Raw genomic sequence first — 16,727 nt, 5'->3', positions numbered from 1 at the left:
CTGTTTTTCGATTCATTCGCTTATGTTGGATAATAAAGAAGTTAGGTAATACTTTAACAACTAGCCTTATTTTTGATCAATACAGGATATTTTTAAATAAATATGGCAAACTTTTAAGGGTTAATTCTGCATGAAAAAATAATGACTGTTTTATAAACGCATGTCCGAGATAGGGGGTGTTGAGATTGATCTTACAAACTGACGATTTATTTATTGCTCTAAAATCTGTTGATATAATATTATTATGCAAATGAGGTGGGTTTTAACAGGTAGTTATTGTGCATTTTTTAACATACAATTAATAATTTTATGTTCACCATTGGCGCACATAAGGGTCATATTACCCGTATGCGCGCCAATGGTGAATATTAAATTCCTAATTGTATATAAAAAACGCGCAATAACTGCCTCTTAAAACCCACCAAATTTTACTTGCATATTTTAACCGGTTTTAGGGCAATAAATAAATCGTCAGATTGTAAGAAAAATTTTAACACCCCCTATCTCGGAGACGAAGCATTTGCAGACATACGTTTATAAATAAAACGCGAACTGTTATTATTTTTTCATGCAGAATTACCCCTTAAGCGGCCCACACATTGCGATATTGTTCGACGAGCAAGTCTGTTCGAACAAAAATGACGCAAAGCAGAAGAGTGTGGGTTGAAAACTGCCGTTCTTGCTCGCTTGCAACAATGATGCAATAATCATTTTTGTTCGAACAGACTTGCTCGTCGAACAATACTGTCGAGCAAAAACGCAATTTATGGGCCGCTTTAGACCCAAGTAGCAATTTGTGGACGCGACAACGTTATCTACCGCGTGGCAACGTTTTCTTACAACGTTGTTATTGCCTAGAAGACGACCCTATTCTGCACTGATTTGGTGGACGATTTTTGAGTTGTTTTGACGTTGCCTAGGCAACCTCCTGTTTAAGCAACATTGTTTCGTACGCGTTGCATAAGACAACTGAAGCGACTATAAAAATCACCTGCGCGTGCAATGGTTGCTCAAGGAGTCAGACTAGTTATGTTTTTTTACCTATATTTTAACACCTGTATGGTGAATGTGAAAACCAAAAAGTAAACTGTTTTGACATCGTATTCGGTATTTAAATTTATATAAATACATAAAAGACTTATTACCTGATGTGAAATTTATAAACGCATCTCAGATTACCGTCAAATATGGATATTTCACCTTTAAAAAACACACGCGCACCTTTTTTTATGACATTTTTGACAAAAAATATGCAAATTTAAAAAATCAAATTTTAATATAAAAGTCAAAATTTATGTTAAAGATGTTCTGTATAAATTTAATGTATTTATGGTGCTTTTAAAGATATCAGAAAATGCCTGCATTTTTTATATTCTGTGTTTTCATTTTCTTTACATCTCAAAAATCTCAAGTAAAACCAAAATGGCGCATTAAACAATATTACCAATATTACTAAAAAATACCTTATCACCAACCTTAGACGGATAAGACAACTTAGAAGTCCAATCGCCAACCAAACCCGGCTGCGCCGACTATCAAAACCATTTTAGAACGCACCCTCTTATTGGGTGACAGAGGTCATGTGACCAGTGTCCAAAGTGTATCATTCTCATTAACAGCGTTGCCACATTTAGTAGATTTCTACTTTTTTGGTAGATTTTTGATATTTTTTAAAAAATTCTATAGTTTATTTTTTAACCAGGAAGAGTAAACTTAAAAGGCAGATTCACCTAAGGCCTAAGAAAGTCACTAGAATAATAACCAAATACATCTTCTTTTTTGGTTGATCATGTCGGCCCTCAACGGTAATCCATAAATATTATATTATATTAATACGTCGCTAAAGAGTTCTAAAAACGACTGCTTTTTATATAAAAGCAGACTAACAATCTAAAAATTAAAGGAATAACACAGATAACACAAAAAATCGCCGGTATAACTTAACTAACCTATGAAATTCCACTAGTGTCAAAATTTGATAAATGTCATTGGTGTCAAAATTTGATAAATGTCATTGGTGTCAAAATTTTATAAGAGTGGAGTAAACTTGCCTGCAGTTGGACCAATTACAAACAAGCATTACAGCGCGGTAAATTTTAATCACTCCTCTTGGTTAAAAACAAACCATTAGTAGGCAATATTTTTTAGTAGATTTTTGGTATATTTCAACAGAATTTAATCCATTTTTTCGAATCATGAGGAAACTATAATAAGTATTTTTGAAAAATTTAAACGCAGAATGAAAGACTGCATTATTTAGAAAAACCAAAACGTTTCTTTTGAACGAGATATTTGGAATTAAAAGTCACACTAAATTTTTTCTTTTTTTCACCCCTGTAACTTATTAAAATAAACATTATAGAAGTTTTCAGGGACTTTCGGTCCTCGGTAATAACGTAATCTTTCTTTGTGCGTTTAAATTTTTCAAAAATACTTATTAGTTTTCTAAGGATTCGCAAAATATGAAAACATTTAAAATACATTGAACATTTTAACAGACGACATTTTGCGCCTATCCCCTTAAGTTAGCTGTTGTTTTTATTATAAAAAATCCCAAATATATCCCAAAAATCCTCAAGTATATTTTAGTTTTTGATTTAGTAGATTTTAGCTAAAAATGGTAATTACCAGTTGGTGGTTTGGAATAATTAGGTTTCCAATTTTGTGGAATTCCTCTTGGGACATTTAGGACGGATGTGCATATCACTGTATTACTGTAAATTTACATGGCCTAAAAAGAATCTACTGATTTTGTGAAAACAAAACTACTGAAAGAGTAAAAACTGACCTGGCAACCCTGTCTACGAAAGCTGATACAAAGATTAAGGTTATCAAATCTCAAATCTACTGATAAAACAATGGAATGGAAACCAGCTATTAAAAAAACAAATAAACAGGTTGTTAAATAAATCGAAAATTTCCATCAAAATAAAATATATAATAATAAGAAAAAATAAGGTTATAAAGTAAATTCTTTTTCTCCTCTGGAAGTTGCGGCAAACGTGTCACACCTCTAGAACAACACAAGGGTCGTGACGTGACAGATAACTACTCAACTACATACAGAGTCGGCCAGGGCGTAAATTAGTTTAGCATTATAACATTTTTAAGTCGTTGCGATTGTTGAAAAAACTGAACCACACTGAACTGTGATATGTAGTTGTCACAATCATTGTGATACAATGGTAATAAATTAGTTGCCCGTATAACTAAAGGTTGTAACATCGTAATGTCAGTCGGAGTAGGGGACGTTGGCCGAAACAACTGAAAATGCTCTCAGGCAACGTTGTATACAGTGCATTTGTTTGTACTGACAACCAATGCGTCGAAAAATTGCTACTTGGGTCGAGTTTGCCATACTTATTTAAAAACACCCTGTATTGACGAAATACGAGGCTAGTTGTTAAATTACACACCTAACTTTTTTATTATCCAACATAAGAATGAATGAATCAAACGCGAATGAACCAAAAAACAGAATATTAATAAAACATGAGGCTATAATTACGTAGTTGGGTTTTAATTTCAGTATTTTAGAAATGCTAAAATATTCCACGGGATAACGCCAACTTTGAGAGAAAAAAATCACAGTTTGATTGGTACACCCGGTATACAATGACAATTTACCTGTCTAGCAACAATATTATTACAGCGATATTGTTACAGAATAATACGAGTACATTAAAAATCACTTAAATGTAACAACAGGTTTAGGAAATTCGAGACATCAAAAATGGTCCAATTTGAAGTTGATACGTTAATTTCTTGGATAAATGTATTTGCCCGCCGCTCGCCGTTATACCATAAGAACAGAGTTTCTTTGTTTAAGCTCATTTTTAATGTCCATTCGTCCTTGGATTGAAAAAACTGCATCTGTCTTCAAACAATGAGTCTCAACTCAACAATTGAAATCTATTTTTCTACTTTGGTTTATTAGAGTTTCTTCGGTTTATTATTATCTATATTTGGGTGTTATACGTAGAACTTATTAGTTCGCTCGGTTGTATTATGTAGTGGACAATTTATTGAAATTTTGCAATATATTTTTTTGTTTTAGGTATTTCATTATCTTTTATTTTGTACTATTATTGATGATTTATGTAATTTCAGTAAACTGTATTTGTTTTTGTTTTTTTTTCCGACGTTTTGTAAGCTTTGTCCATAAAATTGTAAAATGTTCAGTAACAATAAAACATATTTCTATTCTATTCTATACAAGCGTTTTTGCTTCTTTTGTCGCGGGGGAAAAGGGCCTCGCGACAAACTTTGATATGGGGCCCCCGTGGGGCTAGCTACGCCACTGTATATATCAGTGCAAAAAAAGGTATGAAAAGAATATATTAGTGTTTTTAGTAAATATATTTATTATAATTATTGTTGTGTCTTTGGATTTGTCTTCCTCGGGAGTAAGATAAGTAGTATTATTAAAACATTTTTATTTATACTTTACTTCGTCTGTTTGTTACCGTGAACTGTCACTATGTCCGAAAAACTATATAAACAGAGAGTTCGTAGCGTTATTGGTAGAGCATTCGGCTAGAGATCGATAAGTCTTGGGTTCAAATCCGGATCAATCCTATTCTTTTTCTTTTATTTTTGGAAAGTGGTAAGCACTTAAATTAGTTTAATATTTAAATAAAATAAAAATAATACTGTTTAAAGTATATTTATTTCGTTGAAATCATATAATAGAAATATAACTTCTTACGTGCGTACAATATATATGCCTACACACATATTCTTTTATTTATTATTATTATCATTTATTATTATTATTATTTATAGCGTTTTTCGCCTTGCAGTTCCGAGTTTCCAACTTCGTCGGTCGTTCCATTCGTCAGGGTTAAGATTCCTTTCCGACATTGCCTTCTGAATGCCGCCTAGCTAGGATTGTTTCGGCCTTTCTCTCTTCCTTCTTTCCCTTGGCGTCCAGTTTAAAATTTGTTTTGGCAGCCTGTCGTCGTCCATTCTTTCTACATGACCATACCAGATCAGTTAACTCCTTTGAGTATCTTCTATGATGGTTGACTTGACTCCCACTATATTTCTGATTTGGTCATTTTGCATTTTTTCAAGCCTTGATTTTCTAGCCGATCTTCTCCAGTAAAGCAAAATAGTTTTTAATAATTTTTAATTTTAAAAAACTTCTTTCCCACTAGCTACCGAGACAGGGAGTGTTCTGTGTTCTTAGTGATACAACATTTGGGTATAAAGAAATTAGGTCATTTTGGCACATATAGTTCAAAACATCTAAAGGTTTCATGGAGTATGGTATCATTTGAGATATATCACGCAATTCTTGTAGATTATTTGCCTCTATATCCGATTCTCTTTCTATTGAAAGTATTGAATGAAAATTCATACAATATTTTTCTAGTGTTTTATCATATATTTCCCTCAGTTTAAAAATTTAAAATTATTGTGAGTTTCTAGAAGCGAAAATCGATCAATCGAAGAATTAACGGAAATGTCATGTCTAAAATATAGATTAACAAATTTAAATTTAGTTTCATTTGTTAAGAGCTCATATACAGATTTTTCGTAATCAAATAAACGCTTTTTTTCGCCTGGCTCTAATTTCGTTTTCAGCCGGAAATTCGGAACTTACCTATATCAAGATTTTCTGCAATTTCATTAAACTTTCATTTGGTCATTAGCCATATTGTCTGTATTAAACATTTCATGCTTTCTATTGGCTGTGAGCTCGTACGTAGAGGGGATATTTACAAATTTGCGAGCGCCAGTAGTAGCAAGTCTGTAAACGTTTACCGGAAATTTGACATAAATGTCAAAGTGATTAATTTAAAATTAAAATTAAAAACATTAATTATAAAAAATATTAGTTGGTCAAAGCTGTGGTATATATTTTTACCTTAAATATACTTGCGTCTTAAATACTGAATTTAAGTATTTTTAATGTTCCGTAATATGTAATTATAAATTAATCTTAGCGCCATCCACACGATAATTGTGAAAGTATCCGAAGTAAGAAATTCATGTTTTATCAATAGAACGTCAAAATGATTAGCAAAATCTTAAAAAAATCGATTACAATTTAATTACTTTTTTGCGTTGTAAATATTAAGCGATAACAATTAAATAATAAATTTAAAAATTACCGGTAAAAATTGAATTAATAACCGCTAGGAGCGACACCAGCGAAGCTCAGAGCGTATAGTTTCTGACAACATTTTTACAAAATCTGACAATTTTTTTCTGATTTTATTGATTATGCCGCCCCCCTTCCCAGGAAACCAAGTGACGTCAATAACGTCGAGGAAACGTCAGCTTTTGGTTGAATATATACACGTGTTTGAACATTACGTCGTATAAACGTCTTTTGTAGGTGATTTTAAATACGTAAGATTAATGACGTTAAAATACGTTTAGAAACACCTTTTCATTTCAGACAAACCAAGTCTGGCGTCACAAAAATAGGAGGAGCTTAACGAGTTAATGCTAATAACTAACTAACTACGGACACAACTCCTTCATGTCCAGAACACCTAGGTTTGCTAACCAATATTCGGAAGGTTTAGATTTTTATAGTTTTCTAAATGAATTTAAGGCTCAGCTTAAAAACTGTATGTTATAACTTGATATCCTTGTGTTGTTACATTTTTTGTTAATGTTTGTTATTTATTTAATGTTCCTAGTTTGTATGATTAAAATTTTTAAATTACTTTAGGCTAGGTTATAAATCTCCTGTGATTAATGTTTATACTGTATTTTAATTGGGTGATTGCCCGTTGATAAATAAATAATGTTCAGGGTTACCAAGTCTACTGATTTTTCAGTAGATCTTCTGATTTTAACTCCAATTACTGACCTACTGAAATCTATTAACATATATTGGCCGTTATTAACAGGTAAATTTCTATGAAACGGGCTTTAAAAATACGAGATTATTTGGCCGCGTCCGTATTATAAAGATGGCCGTAAATACCAGGTCATAAGTATTTAAATAAGGAAATCTTCATATAATTGGTTTGGAGAATTTTGAAACTGGCCGTTAGTACAGGTGACCGATAGCACAGGTTTTACTGTATTTACATGGCCTAAGGGGAATCTACTGATTTTTGAAAGCAAAACTACTGAAAAAGTAAAAACTGACCTGGCAACCATGATAATGTTGTATATCCACGTTTATAAGCTTAAATGGACCGTGATAGTGTGACGTCAAAACGTCAAATATTTTTCCAAACAAATCAAAAATCAATAAATGTTTGACGTCTGTCAATGGATTATACACGTGATTTGTGTAATCATTTTTAATTTTATTTTGTTTTAACAAGCATCTGCACATTTTTTCTAAAGACACAATCTTTGTTAGTCATATCAATCGTATTGCTTTTAATTTCATAAATGTCCCTACACAAAATCAAGGATTTACACACTACTACAGTACTTACTGCGTTTCTTCAGGTTCTTAACCAGTCCTTTTTGGAAATATGGTGGAAAATATACTATGAGCATTGATTACAATCACGGTTACCCAACACATTACCATTTTGTAAAAATTAAACATCCTACAAGCAATATATTCCAATTATAAAAACCAAAACAAACACCACGTGTGAATTTTTGTTTTGTTTGGCAATTATTCCAGAGTAGCCAACATTGATTTGACGTCACGACTATCACTGTCCATTGTCATAAGAAATTTTTCATTTATTGTTTACGTGCTTTGTGCGCTAAAATATAAGACTTTTCATTTAGATTTTTAGATATTTAGTTGAAGAAACATGTTAATTAAGAGATTTTTATTCGTTTTTCTTAAGTGAGTTATTAGTTTAATACAATAGTTCTTCTTGAAAATGGTTTGAGGTTATGTGTTTTGTTTTTGAACTAATTATGTTAATCGAATTTAATTAAATTAATTTGGTTATAAATTATTTATTAGTTTATATGTTGTTTCAGTTTTTACACAGTAAGTATACCTAGGTATATAAAAAGTGAAAATTCTATATATCATTTTATAAAGTCTCCTATTTGGTTTTATTTTTAGCCTATAAGCTAAATTTAAAGCAGTTAAATGAAAAATTGCAATACCAGCAATGCCCATACGAATAACTATTATTGTGTATTTTTAAAACCATAAAATGAAAAATAATCTAAAAACGATATAAAAACTTCGTTTTTTATTTCACGTATTTAAAACGTGATAAAAATGACGTCAGTTATGGTGGGGCATATTCACGTGACTTTCAACGTCGAAAAAACGTGACAAGCTGACGTGGTTTGGTGATAATTATGACATCTTTTCAACGTTTTGTAAACGTTATTTGGTTGCTTGGGTTGTGATGCCGCCTGATGCAACTGCCTCGCCGCATCATAGCACGACACGGCCCTGGTGTACTCTCAAATGTCTTTTAAAATTATTTAACTGAGTAAATGGCTTAAAACAAATTTCACACCTGTAAGGTTTTTCTCCAGTATGCACTCTCACATGTGTTTTCAAATAACTTTTAGAAGTGAACTTCTTTAAGCAAATTTCACACTTGTAAGGTTTTTCTCCAGCGTGCACTCTCAAATGTGTTTTCAAATAACTTGTAGACGTGAACTTCTTTAAGCAAATTTTACACTTGTAAGGTTTTTCCCCAGTGTGTACTCTCAAATGTGTTTTAAAATTATTTAATTGACTAATTTGCTTAAAACAAACTTCACACTTGTGAGATTTCTCTCCTCTGTGTGCTCTCAGATGGTATTTCAAAACCTGTGCTGTAGTAAACTGCTTAAAACAAATTTCACACTTATGAGGTTTTTCCCCAGTGTGCACTCTCAAATGTGATTTCAAATTGCCCGCTTGAACAAATTGCTTAAAACAAATTTCACACTTATAAGGTTTTTCCCCAGTATGCACTCTTAAATGTAGTTTCAAAGAACCTGCCCGAGAAAAATGTTTAAAACAAATTTTGCAATTATAACGTCTTCGGCTAATCGCAACTTTCTTATCTTTATTTAATGTTTTTCTCTTGGAGTGTTGACTCATATAATTTCCATCGTAAGATGAATCTTCAGTTATCGTTTCCATAGTTTCCATTTTGTGTTCGTCTTGGAGATAACCTAAAATAGAAACCAACTATGTATTATATAAATATTTGATAATATTTGATTACAGTGAAACCTCGATTATCCGTCTCTCCATTAACCGTCAAATCTGTTAGAAGTTGTTTCAAAGAGAGTGGCGGAAATTTCTAGGAACACTAATAGTATCGTAAACTCCGCCTAGGACGGTCCCAAGCCCGGCTGAAAAAGGAGGAGGGTTGTGCGTAGGGCTAGCAACCCTACCACGTAAAGAACACAATCGCTAAAGAAACATCTACTGTTGGCCTCGGAAATAGGTCGGATAAAACGATGACGAACACAGCGAGAAAAATGGACATGAGAAAAATGGATACGAGGAGAACAAAATATATAGGATGTTGGAATGTCCGCACGATGAGAGATATAACAAGAGCATTGCAAATAGCAAGTGAAGTTAAGAGATACAAAATCCAGATCCTAGGGCTAAGTGAAATAAGATGGAAGGAAAAAGGTAAATATAAATTAAACTCTGGAGAAACGATTTTGTACTCTGGCAAAGAAGGAAACGAATCAAACTATGAGAGTGGTGTAGGATTTATGCTAGATAGAGAAGCTACTGACGCGTTACTAGAATGGGAAGGAATATCAGATAGAATAATCTATGCAAGATTCAATACAAGATTTCAGAACACAACTATAATAAATGTTTATGCCCCCACCAATGAGAAAGAACTACCAATGAAAGAACTTTTCTATGAACAACTACAATCACAATATGACAAATTACTGAACAAACATAAGAGAGACATCTTCATATTTATGGGAGACTGGAACGCTAAAATTGGTGAAGCAAATAAAGATAGAGAAACAGTAATGGACACAGATGGCATAGGTACAAGAAATGAAAATGGAGAATTATTAATAGATTTCTGTGCCCAGAACGGGTTTGTTATAGGCGGAAGCCTTTTCTCCCATAAGAGAATACACAAAACAACATGGACATCCCCTGACGGAAAGACACAAAATCAGATCGATCATATTTGTATAGCAAAAAGATGGAGAAGCTCATTATTAGATGTAAGATCGCAGAGGGGAGCAGATGTATCAACAGACCACACACTAGTACGAGCAAAACTGAAAATCAGACTGCCAAAAAGAAGCACAAGGATAACAATAGGATCAGATATAACACGCAATGGCTTGAAAATGAAGAAACAAGAAAAAGATACCAGGATGAATTCGACAACAATATAAGAAGAAAAGAAGTAGTTAACGAAAATATCGAAGAATCCTGGACAAACTTAAAAAACAGCTATCAAAGATACAGCCGAGTACGTCCTTGGCAAAAAACTCAGGAACAATAAACCATGGATTTCAAAGGATACTTGGGACAAGATTGTACAAAGAAGAGAAATTAAACAGAAAATATTAACAAAAAAGGAAGATAGAAAAAACGAACTTAAAGTTTATACAAGAGAAATGACATTGAAGTCAAGAAGAGTTCAAGAAAAGACAAAAGAACATACTACGATCATTTAGCAACAGAAGCCGAACAAGCTGCAGCAACTAATGATATTAGGAAACTTTATGAAAACACAAAGAAACTCGCCAGGAAATGTACACCACATAACACACATATTAGAGATAAACATAATCAAATACTAACAGCAGAAAAAGATATAGCAAGACGATGGATGGAGTATTTCACTGACTTGTTTAACCACAATGTGAATTCATTAGAAAATATTGAGAAAGAAGAAAACCCGGAACCGTTAGATATTGATGTCTCCAACTTCAGCCGAGAGGAAATAACAGAGAGTACAAAACAACTCAAAAAGGGAAAGGCAGCAGGTCCAGATGATATTGTAGGTGAGCTGTTTAAAGTAAACACTGAAAAAATGATACATTTACTATATAAACTGTTTGAAAATATATGGAGTCAAGAGAAAATTCCCAAAGAATGGACAGAAAGCATTATAATCGCTATCTCGAAAAAAGGTGACACCTCAAAGTGCGAGAACTGGAGACCTATAACCCTCTTATGTGCTGCGAGCAAAATAGTGACCCGTATCATGCTTAATAGAATGAAAAATAAAATAGACCAAATCAAGCTGACTTCCGAGCAAATAAGTCATGTATAGACCAGATCTGCACGCTCAGAATGATCATCGAGCAGTCAGTGGAATGACAAAGTAAACTATATCTAAACTTCATTGACTTTAGAAAGGCGTTCGATATCCTACATAGAGAAAAATTGTGGGAAATAGTAGAGAGTTATGGGATACCGGACAAATTCTTAAGAATGATGAAGTTGTTTTATGAAAACACCACAGCAAAAGTATTATACGACGGGAATTTAACAGAACCAATCGACATTAACAGCGGTGTAAAGCAGGGTTGTATACTGTCTCCTACTCTGTTCATTATTGTCATGGACTGGCTTATGAGAAAAAGCAGCAACGGTAAAACTGGGATACACTGGAATACCTTTGAACAATTAGAAGATCTTGAATACGCAGATGATGTATGCCTACTTTCAGCAAAGAGACAGAGCATGCAGAAAAAAAGTGAGAAATTAGCCAAAGAAGGTAAAAAAGTGGGTATGGAGATAAACATGAATAAAACTGAATTAATGAAGATTAACACACCAAGAGAAATGGGCATACACATAGAAAACCAAGAGCTGAAATCAGTGGAAAGAGTTAATTACCTAGGAAGTATACTGAACACGACAGGAGGAGCAGAGGAGGATATCAAGACACGAATTGGCAAAGCACAGACAGCATATTATATGTTAAATAATATATGGAAATTTAATGAAATAAAACTGGACACCAAAGTAAAAATCTTCAATAGCAATGTAAAGGCAGTACTATTATATGGATCACAAACTTGGAGAATAACAAAGCACAACACTGGAAAGATTCAATCCTTCATCAATAAATGCTTACGAAAAATTCTAAGAATATTTTGGCCCTACAGAATTACAAACTCAGACTTATGAAAAAAAAAAACGAAACAAAAACCAATACATAAAGAAATAAGAAAGAGAAGATGGAAATGGGTGGGCCATACTCTGCGGAAACCAGACACAGACATAACAAAACAAGACATAAATACATGGAAGAAAACAATTATTAAAGAAGCAGAAAACGTCGGCCTAACCTGGAAAGAAGTTAGAGTGTTAGAGAGAAAGCACAACAAAAATGGAGAATGACAGTAGATGCCCTATGTTCCAGTGGGAACGAAGAGGATAAGTAAGTAAGTAATAGTATCGTATAACTAGACCCAAACCCAGACATCCAAAGTGAAAGTTATCCTCCAACACCAAATTGTTCTATATGGTCCACATAATGTTCAGAAAAAAGTCACACAATTTTGAGCATCGGGTTCGGAGGGTAGAGGAGGGAGAAATCGGTAAATTCCTAGTTTTTGAAGATATTCTTCTTTAGGCGCGATTCGATTGAGGGTAAAATTGTACATAAATCTGCGCGCCTGCGCACACAGACAGTATGTAGTTCCTTGCTAATCTTTCAAGCTAGGTATGTATGTATCTGTAACCGTGCAAATAAGTCATTAAAAGAATATATTAGTGTTTTTAGTAAATGTATTATTTATTATAATTCTTTTGTTTTTGGATTTGTGTTTCTCTGTAGTAAAATAATAAAATATTATGTAGGCATAACATTTTTACACTATTTGTCGCCGTGTTGTGTAATTATATCCGAAACTTACATGTCAATTACAAGGACCTTGCTGGAGTAGTTGGTAGGGCTTTAGCTTCGAGATTGGAACAACACAGGTTCAAATCCTGGGCGATTCATATTTTTTTTTTTTGGTTTTAATAAATTTTTTTTGAAAGTGGTAGATAAGAAAAGAAAGCTGGTTTAATTTTTAAATAAAATGCAAATAACCTGTTAAGTATATTTACTTCGTTGAAATTACCTATATAATAGAAGAATATCTTCTTGCGTACAAAGTACACACACATTCTTTTTTTTATGTTTTTTGTCAATATTTCTAAAACTATGTGGTTTAGAATGAACAACCTTCTGTATAAAAATGTCCTAAATTAAATTTTAAATAAACAAGGATCTATGCATAATCCTTCTAAAATGAACGGTTCAAAAATTACGAAGTAGTATAGTATAATTGGTCCAAAAAAGGCCTAACCCAGACATCCAAGTAAAAGTTTTCCTCCTACACCAAATTGCTCTATATGGTCGGCATATTCAGTAAAAAGTTACACCATTTTGAGCGTCTGGTTGTGGTAGTTGTTTTACGTTTTCTGATATTCTATACAAAAATGAGCTATATGGAATTTAAAACAAAAAAGGTCCTATACATAATTGTTATAAAATCAATGGTTCCAGAGTTACGGAGGGTGAAAAGTGGAGGTTTTCAATACTTTATGGGGTCATGGTAAATTAAATTTGCGTTTATACATAGAACTGTATATTACACTGAAGAACCACTGAAGGCTGTATCAACTGTAAGAGATCTAGGTGTTCAATTAGATTCCAAACTAAATTTTTGCGCTCATTTTGATTATGTGAATAACCAGGCATTTAAAATGTTAGGCTTCATTATTAGAACTTCTAGATGTTTGCATAACATTAATTCCATCAGACTGATTTACATTTCCCTAGTTAGATCTGTTCTTAAGTATTGCTCAGTTGTTTGGTCACCCACTTATGAAGTCCATATAGCCAAGCTTGAAAAAGTCCAAAATAAATTCATTAGGTACTTAAGTTTTAAATTACACAAACCTTTAAGTGACCATTCCTACTCGGAAATTAGAAATAAATTAAACCTTCCTAGGCTATCTTCCAGACGGATGTATGCTGATGTTTTGTTTCTTCATAAAATACTGAATTCAAAAATTAATTGCAATGATTTACTGTCTCTAATTGACTTTAATGTTCCCTCTAGAGTTACTAGAACATCCAAAAATTTTGCAATTAAATTTCATCGCTGCAATTTTGGTAGGCATTCTCCGCTGAGTAGAATCATTCTAAATGGAAATAGAATAGACCTGGATTTGTTGCTGTGCGCTTTGGAAAATGTTTGTAGACAGTGTTTAAAAAAAATTTTGTAATCTTATGTGATTTATATTTGTTATTTACTTTGTATTATTTTAATATTTGTTTTTTCTATATAGCTGCATCGCCAATTTTTGTCATACATATTTACTATATCTTTATATTTATTGTATCACTAGACAAAATTACAATATTTTGTGTATATATTAAATTGGGTGGTATCCCGTTAATAAATAAATAAATAAATACTCTCATATAATCGAAGACGATAGGACCTATGAATTATTTCCAGGGCCTTCTGTTGATAAGTAGTATAATTTTGATTTACTGTTCTCTACATTTGACTACTAATTTATTAAAATGCGGCAAAATTTAAATTCAAGGGGTTTGAACTTCAATTTGAGGGAATTTCATTTTCTAAGTGAGGTATTTATAAAATCACATCTGACAACTCTGGTGGTATGTTGTAGCAAATTTTCCCTGGCAAGCTCCGTCTCTCTCTAGGACCTCTCACTTGTATGTTGTGTTGGCCGCAATTCTGGTCTCAGTTTGAATGGGACGGGGCCATTCCAACCGTGTTGATAGTTCATTGATTGTTACTAACCTTTTTCAGTTTTTTGGTGTTCTTCAAATGAGTGAATTTTATTTTCATGTTGTTCTATTTCACTATTTATGTTCTTTACGTCTAAATAATCAAAAGTGTCATGATGGGTACTTTGCCTATTGGATTCATCCTTAATTTCACATTTAAAGTCATCTATTAGAAGAGTATCATCCAGATCCAAATCATTATACTCTACTTCTACTTTACACGTTTCATCGCTACTTTCTTGTTTTACTTCCATTTGACTACACTTGATATATGTATTTCAATAATAATTTTACACCCAAAAAGCCAAATCATACGGACATGGACATGGAAAGCTGGATGGAAAATGGGAAAGCAAAAGCAAAAGCAAAGAATACTCCATCCAACAAGAAGCGAAAGTACCTGTCGGCTCCTTTGATATTCAGGGGACAGAAATATCCGTCAGAGAATGGTAGGGGTAATACTTCACACTACACTGAGAAAAGTAATGAGGAATTCGTTCAAGACAGTAGGAAATTTGAGTTACACTGAGAAACAAAGTAATAATTAAAACTATGTGTTTTTAAGTTGATCTATTTAATATGAATTGTATTTTTTTCTGTATAATTTAATATAACCCATATATCAATTTTATACTGATAAGTAAAAAGGTTTTAAGTTAAAAATATCGATTTTGACTAAGTTTTGTAAACTTATATAAACGTGATGGATTTTTAATACTTAGTTGAATTTAATAGTTAATTTCAAAATAGAGATTAAAATTTCTATCGATTTCTATTACATTTTTTCGTACTAAAAAACTTGTCAAAATAGATATTTTTGACCCAAGACCTTTTAACTTAGTACAGAATTATACTTTCAAATTTTCTATGAACTTTGTCTTATGTTGATAACTTTTTTGCTTCCTTTTGAGAAATTTCTTTGAATGTCTATTGACCTCCAACACCACCATATTCTCGCTGCACGAGGAAACTCTGCGGCTGAGGCTAGAATGACTTTATTCACCTTCGATTTCTTTCTGTGCATCTGAGGTTTCTGGAAACTCTGGTTGTACTGTACCAAATTTAACTTGCCTGGATATATAACAATTATTCCATCACATCTAGCATCTAATCCCTGGGAATTAATCTATCAGCTGACAACAATATCGAAGAAGAGGTAAAAGAACAAATCATTAAAGATAATAGAACGGCCCGATGCTTAAATGACACAATTTGGAAAAACAAACACGTAAGAGTACAAACAAATGCCCCAATAAGTCAGGTATTAGGCCGTTATGACTTATACGGCCGAAACAAGACCAGATACAAGCAAAACACACAGACATCTGGAGACCAACGAAATGAAGATCTTAAGAAGGATTGCTGGAAAAGGACTACAGTACAGGGTAAGAAGTGAGGAAATCAGAAGCATATATGTGGGGTAGACAATATAAATACCTGAGTAAAGAACAGAAAAGAAGAGTGGACTCAACATATAAGCAGGATGTTTTAATCAAGGATAGTAAGAATAGCCAGGGACAGGTCACTGTTAGGCAGAAGAAATATAGGACGCCCAAGGAAAAGCTGTAATGACAATTTAGGGACAGAATGAAATGCACCGTTGAAGAAAAACAGGCAGTACTGTCTATATGAAACAAAGAAGATATCAGATCTAGCATCTAGCCACCTTAACCTGTTTCTTATTTTGTTTCCAATAGGATCCACACCTAATTTTATCGTATATACTGATTCCTAACATTATCTTTTTAGTTATTCGCTAGTTCTAGTTATTAATAACTGCGGGTTTAATACGGAACTTAACCTAACCCTAATGAAGCTCTGCTTTCACACAAAATTTTCCAGTTTCAGCTGCATTAGCTGCTCTCTAATTGTTACCGTCTGACACATATCTTATGCCACTCTCACATATGCAGCTGACACTCCGTTCCTACTTCATACCAATAGGTTTCTGGTAACTTTGCTATATGCCTTCTCAAGATTAATAAACACTATGTGCAAGTCTTTCTCTTCCACTCGTAAGTGTTTCCCTCAGCTGCCATAAAATAAAAATTGATGTTGTGGACCTGC

General features: G+C 33.0%; 1 protein-coding gene across 1 annotated transcript in view; it reads right to left on the bottom strand.

The window, feature by feature from the left end:
* LOC126879183 (zinc finger protein 227-like) overlaps window positions 1–15,208 on the bottom strand; it is a 134,748-nt gene extending 119,540 nt beyond the window's left edge. The window contains exon 1 of the mRNA XM_050642227.1: window positions 14,674–15,208. Coding sequence (XP_050498184.1) covers window positions 14,674–14,914 — 241 coding nt within the window. The 5' untranslated portion in view covers window positions 14,915–15,208. The remainder of the gene's footprint in view (window positions 1–14,673) is intronic.
* Between the last annotated feature and the right edge of the window lie 1,519 nt (window positions 15,209–16,727).

The sequence above is a fragment of the Diabrotica virgifera genome, chromosome 1, assembly GCF_917563875.1.
Source record: "Diabrotica virgifera virgifera chromosome 1, PGI_DIABVI_V3a".
In the NCBI taxonomy this organism is placed as follows: Eukaryota; Metazoa; Arthropoda; class Insecta; order Coleoptera; family Chrysomelidae; genus Diabrotica; species Diabrotica virgifera.
Note: the sequence above shows the minus strand (reverse complement) of the source record. Positions and strands in the feature narration are given on the sequence as shown.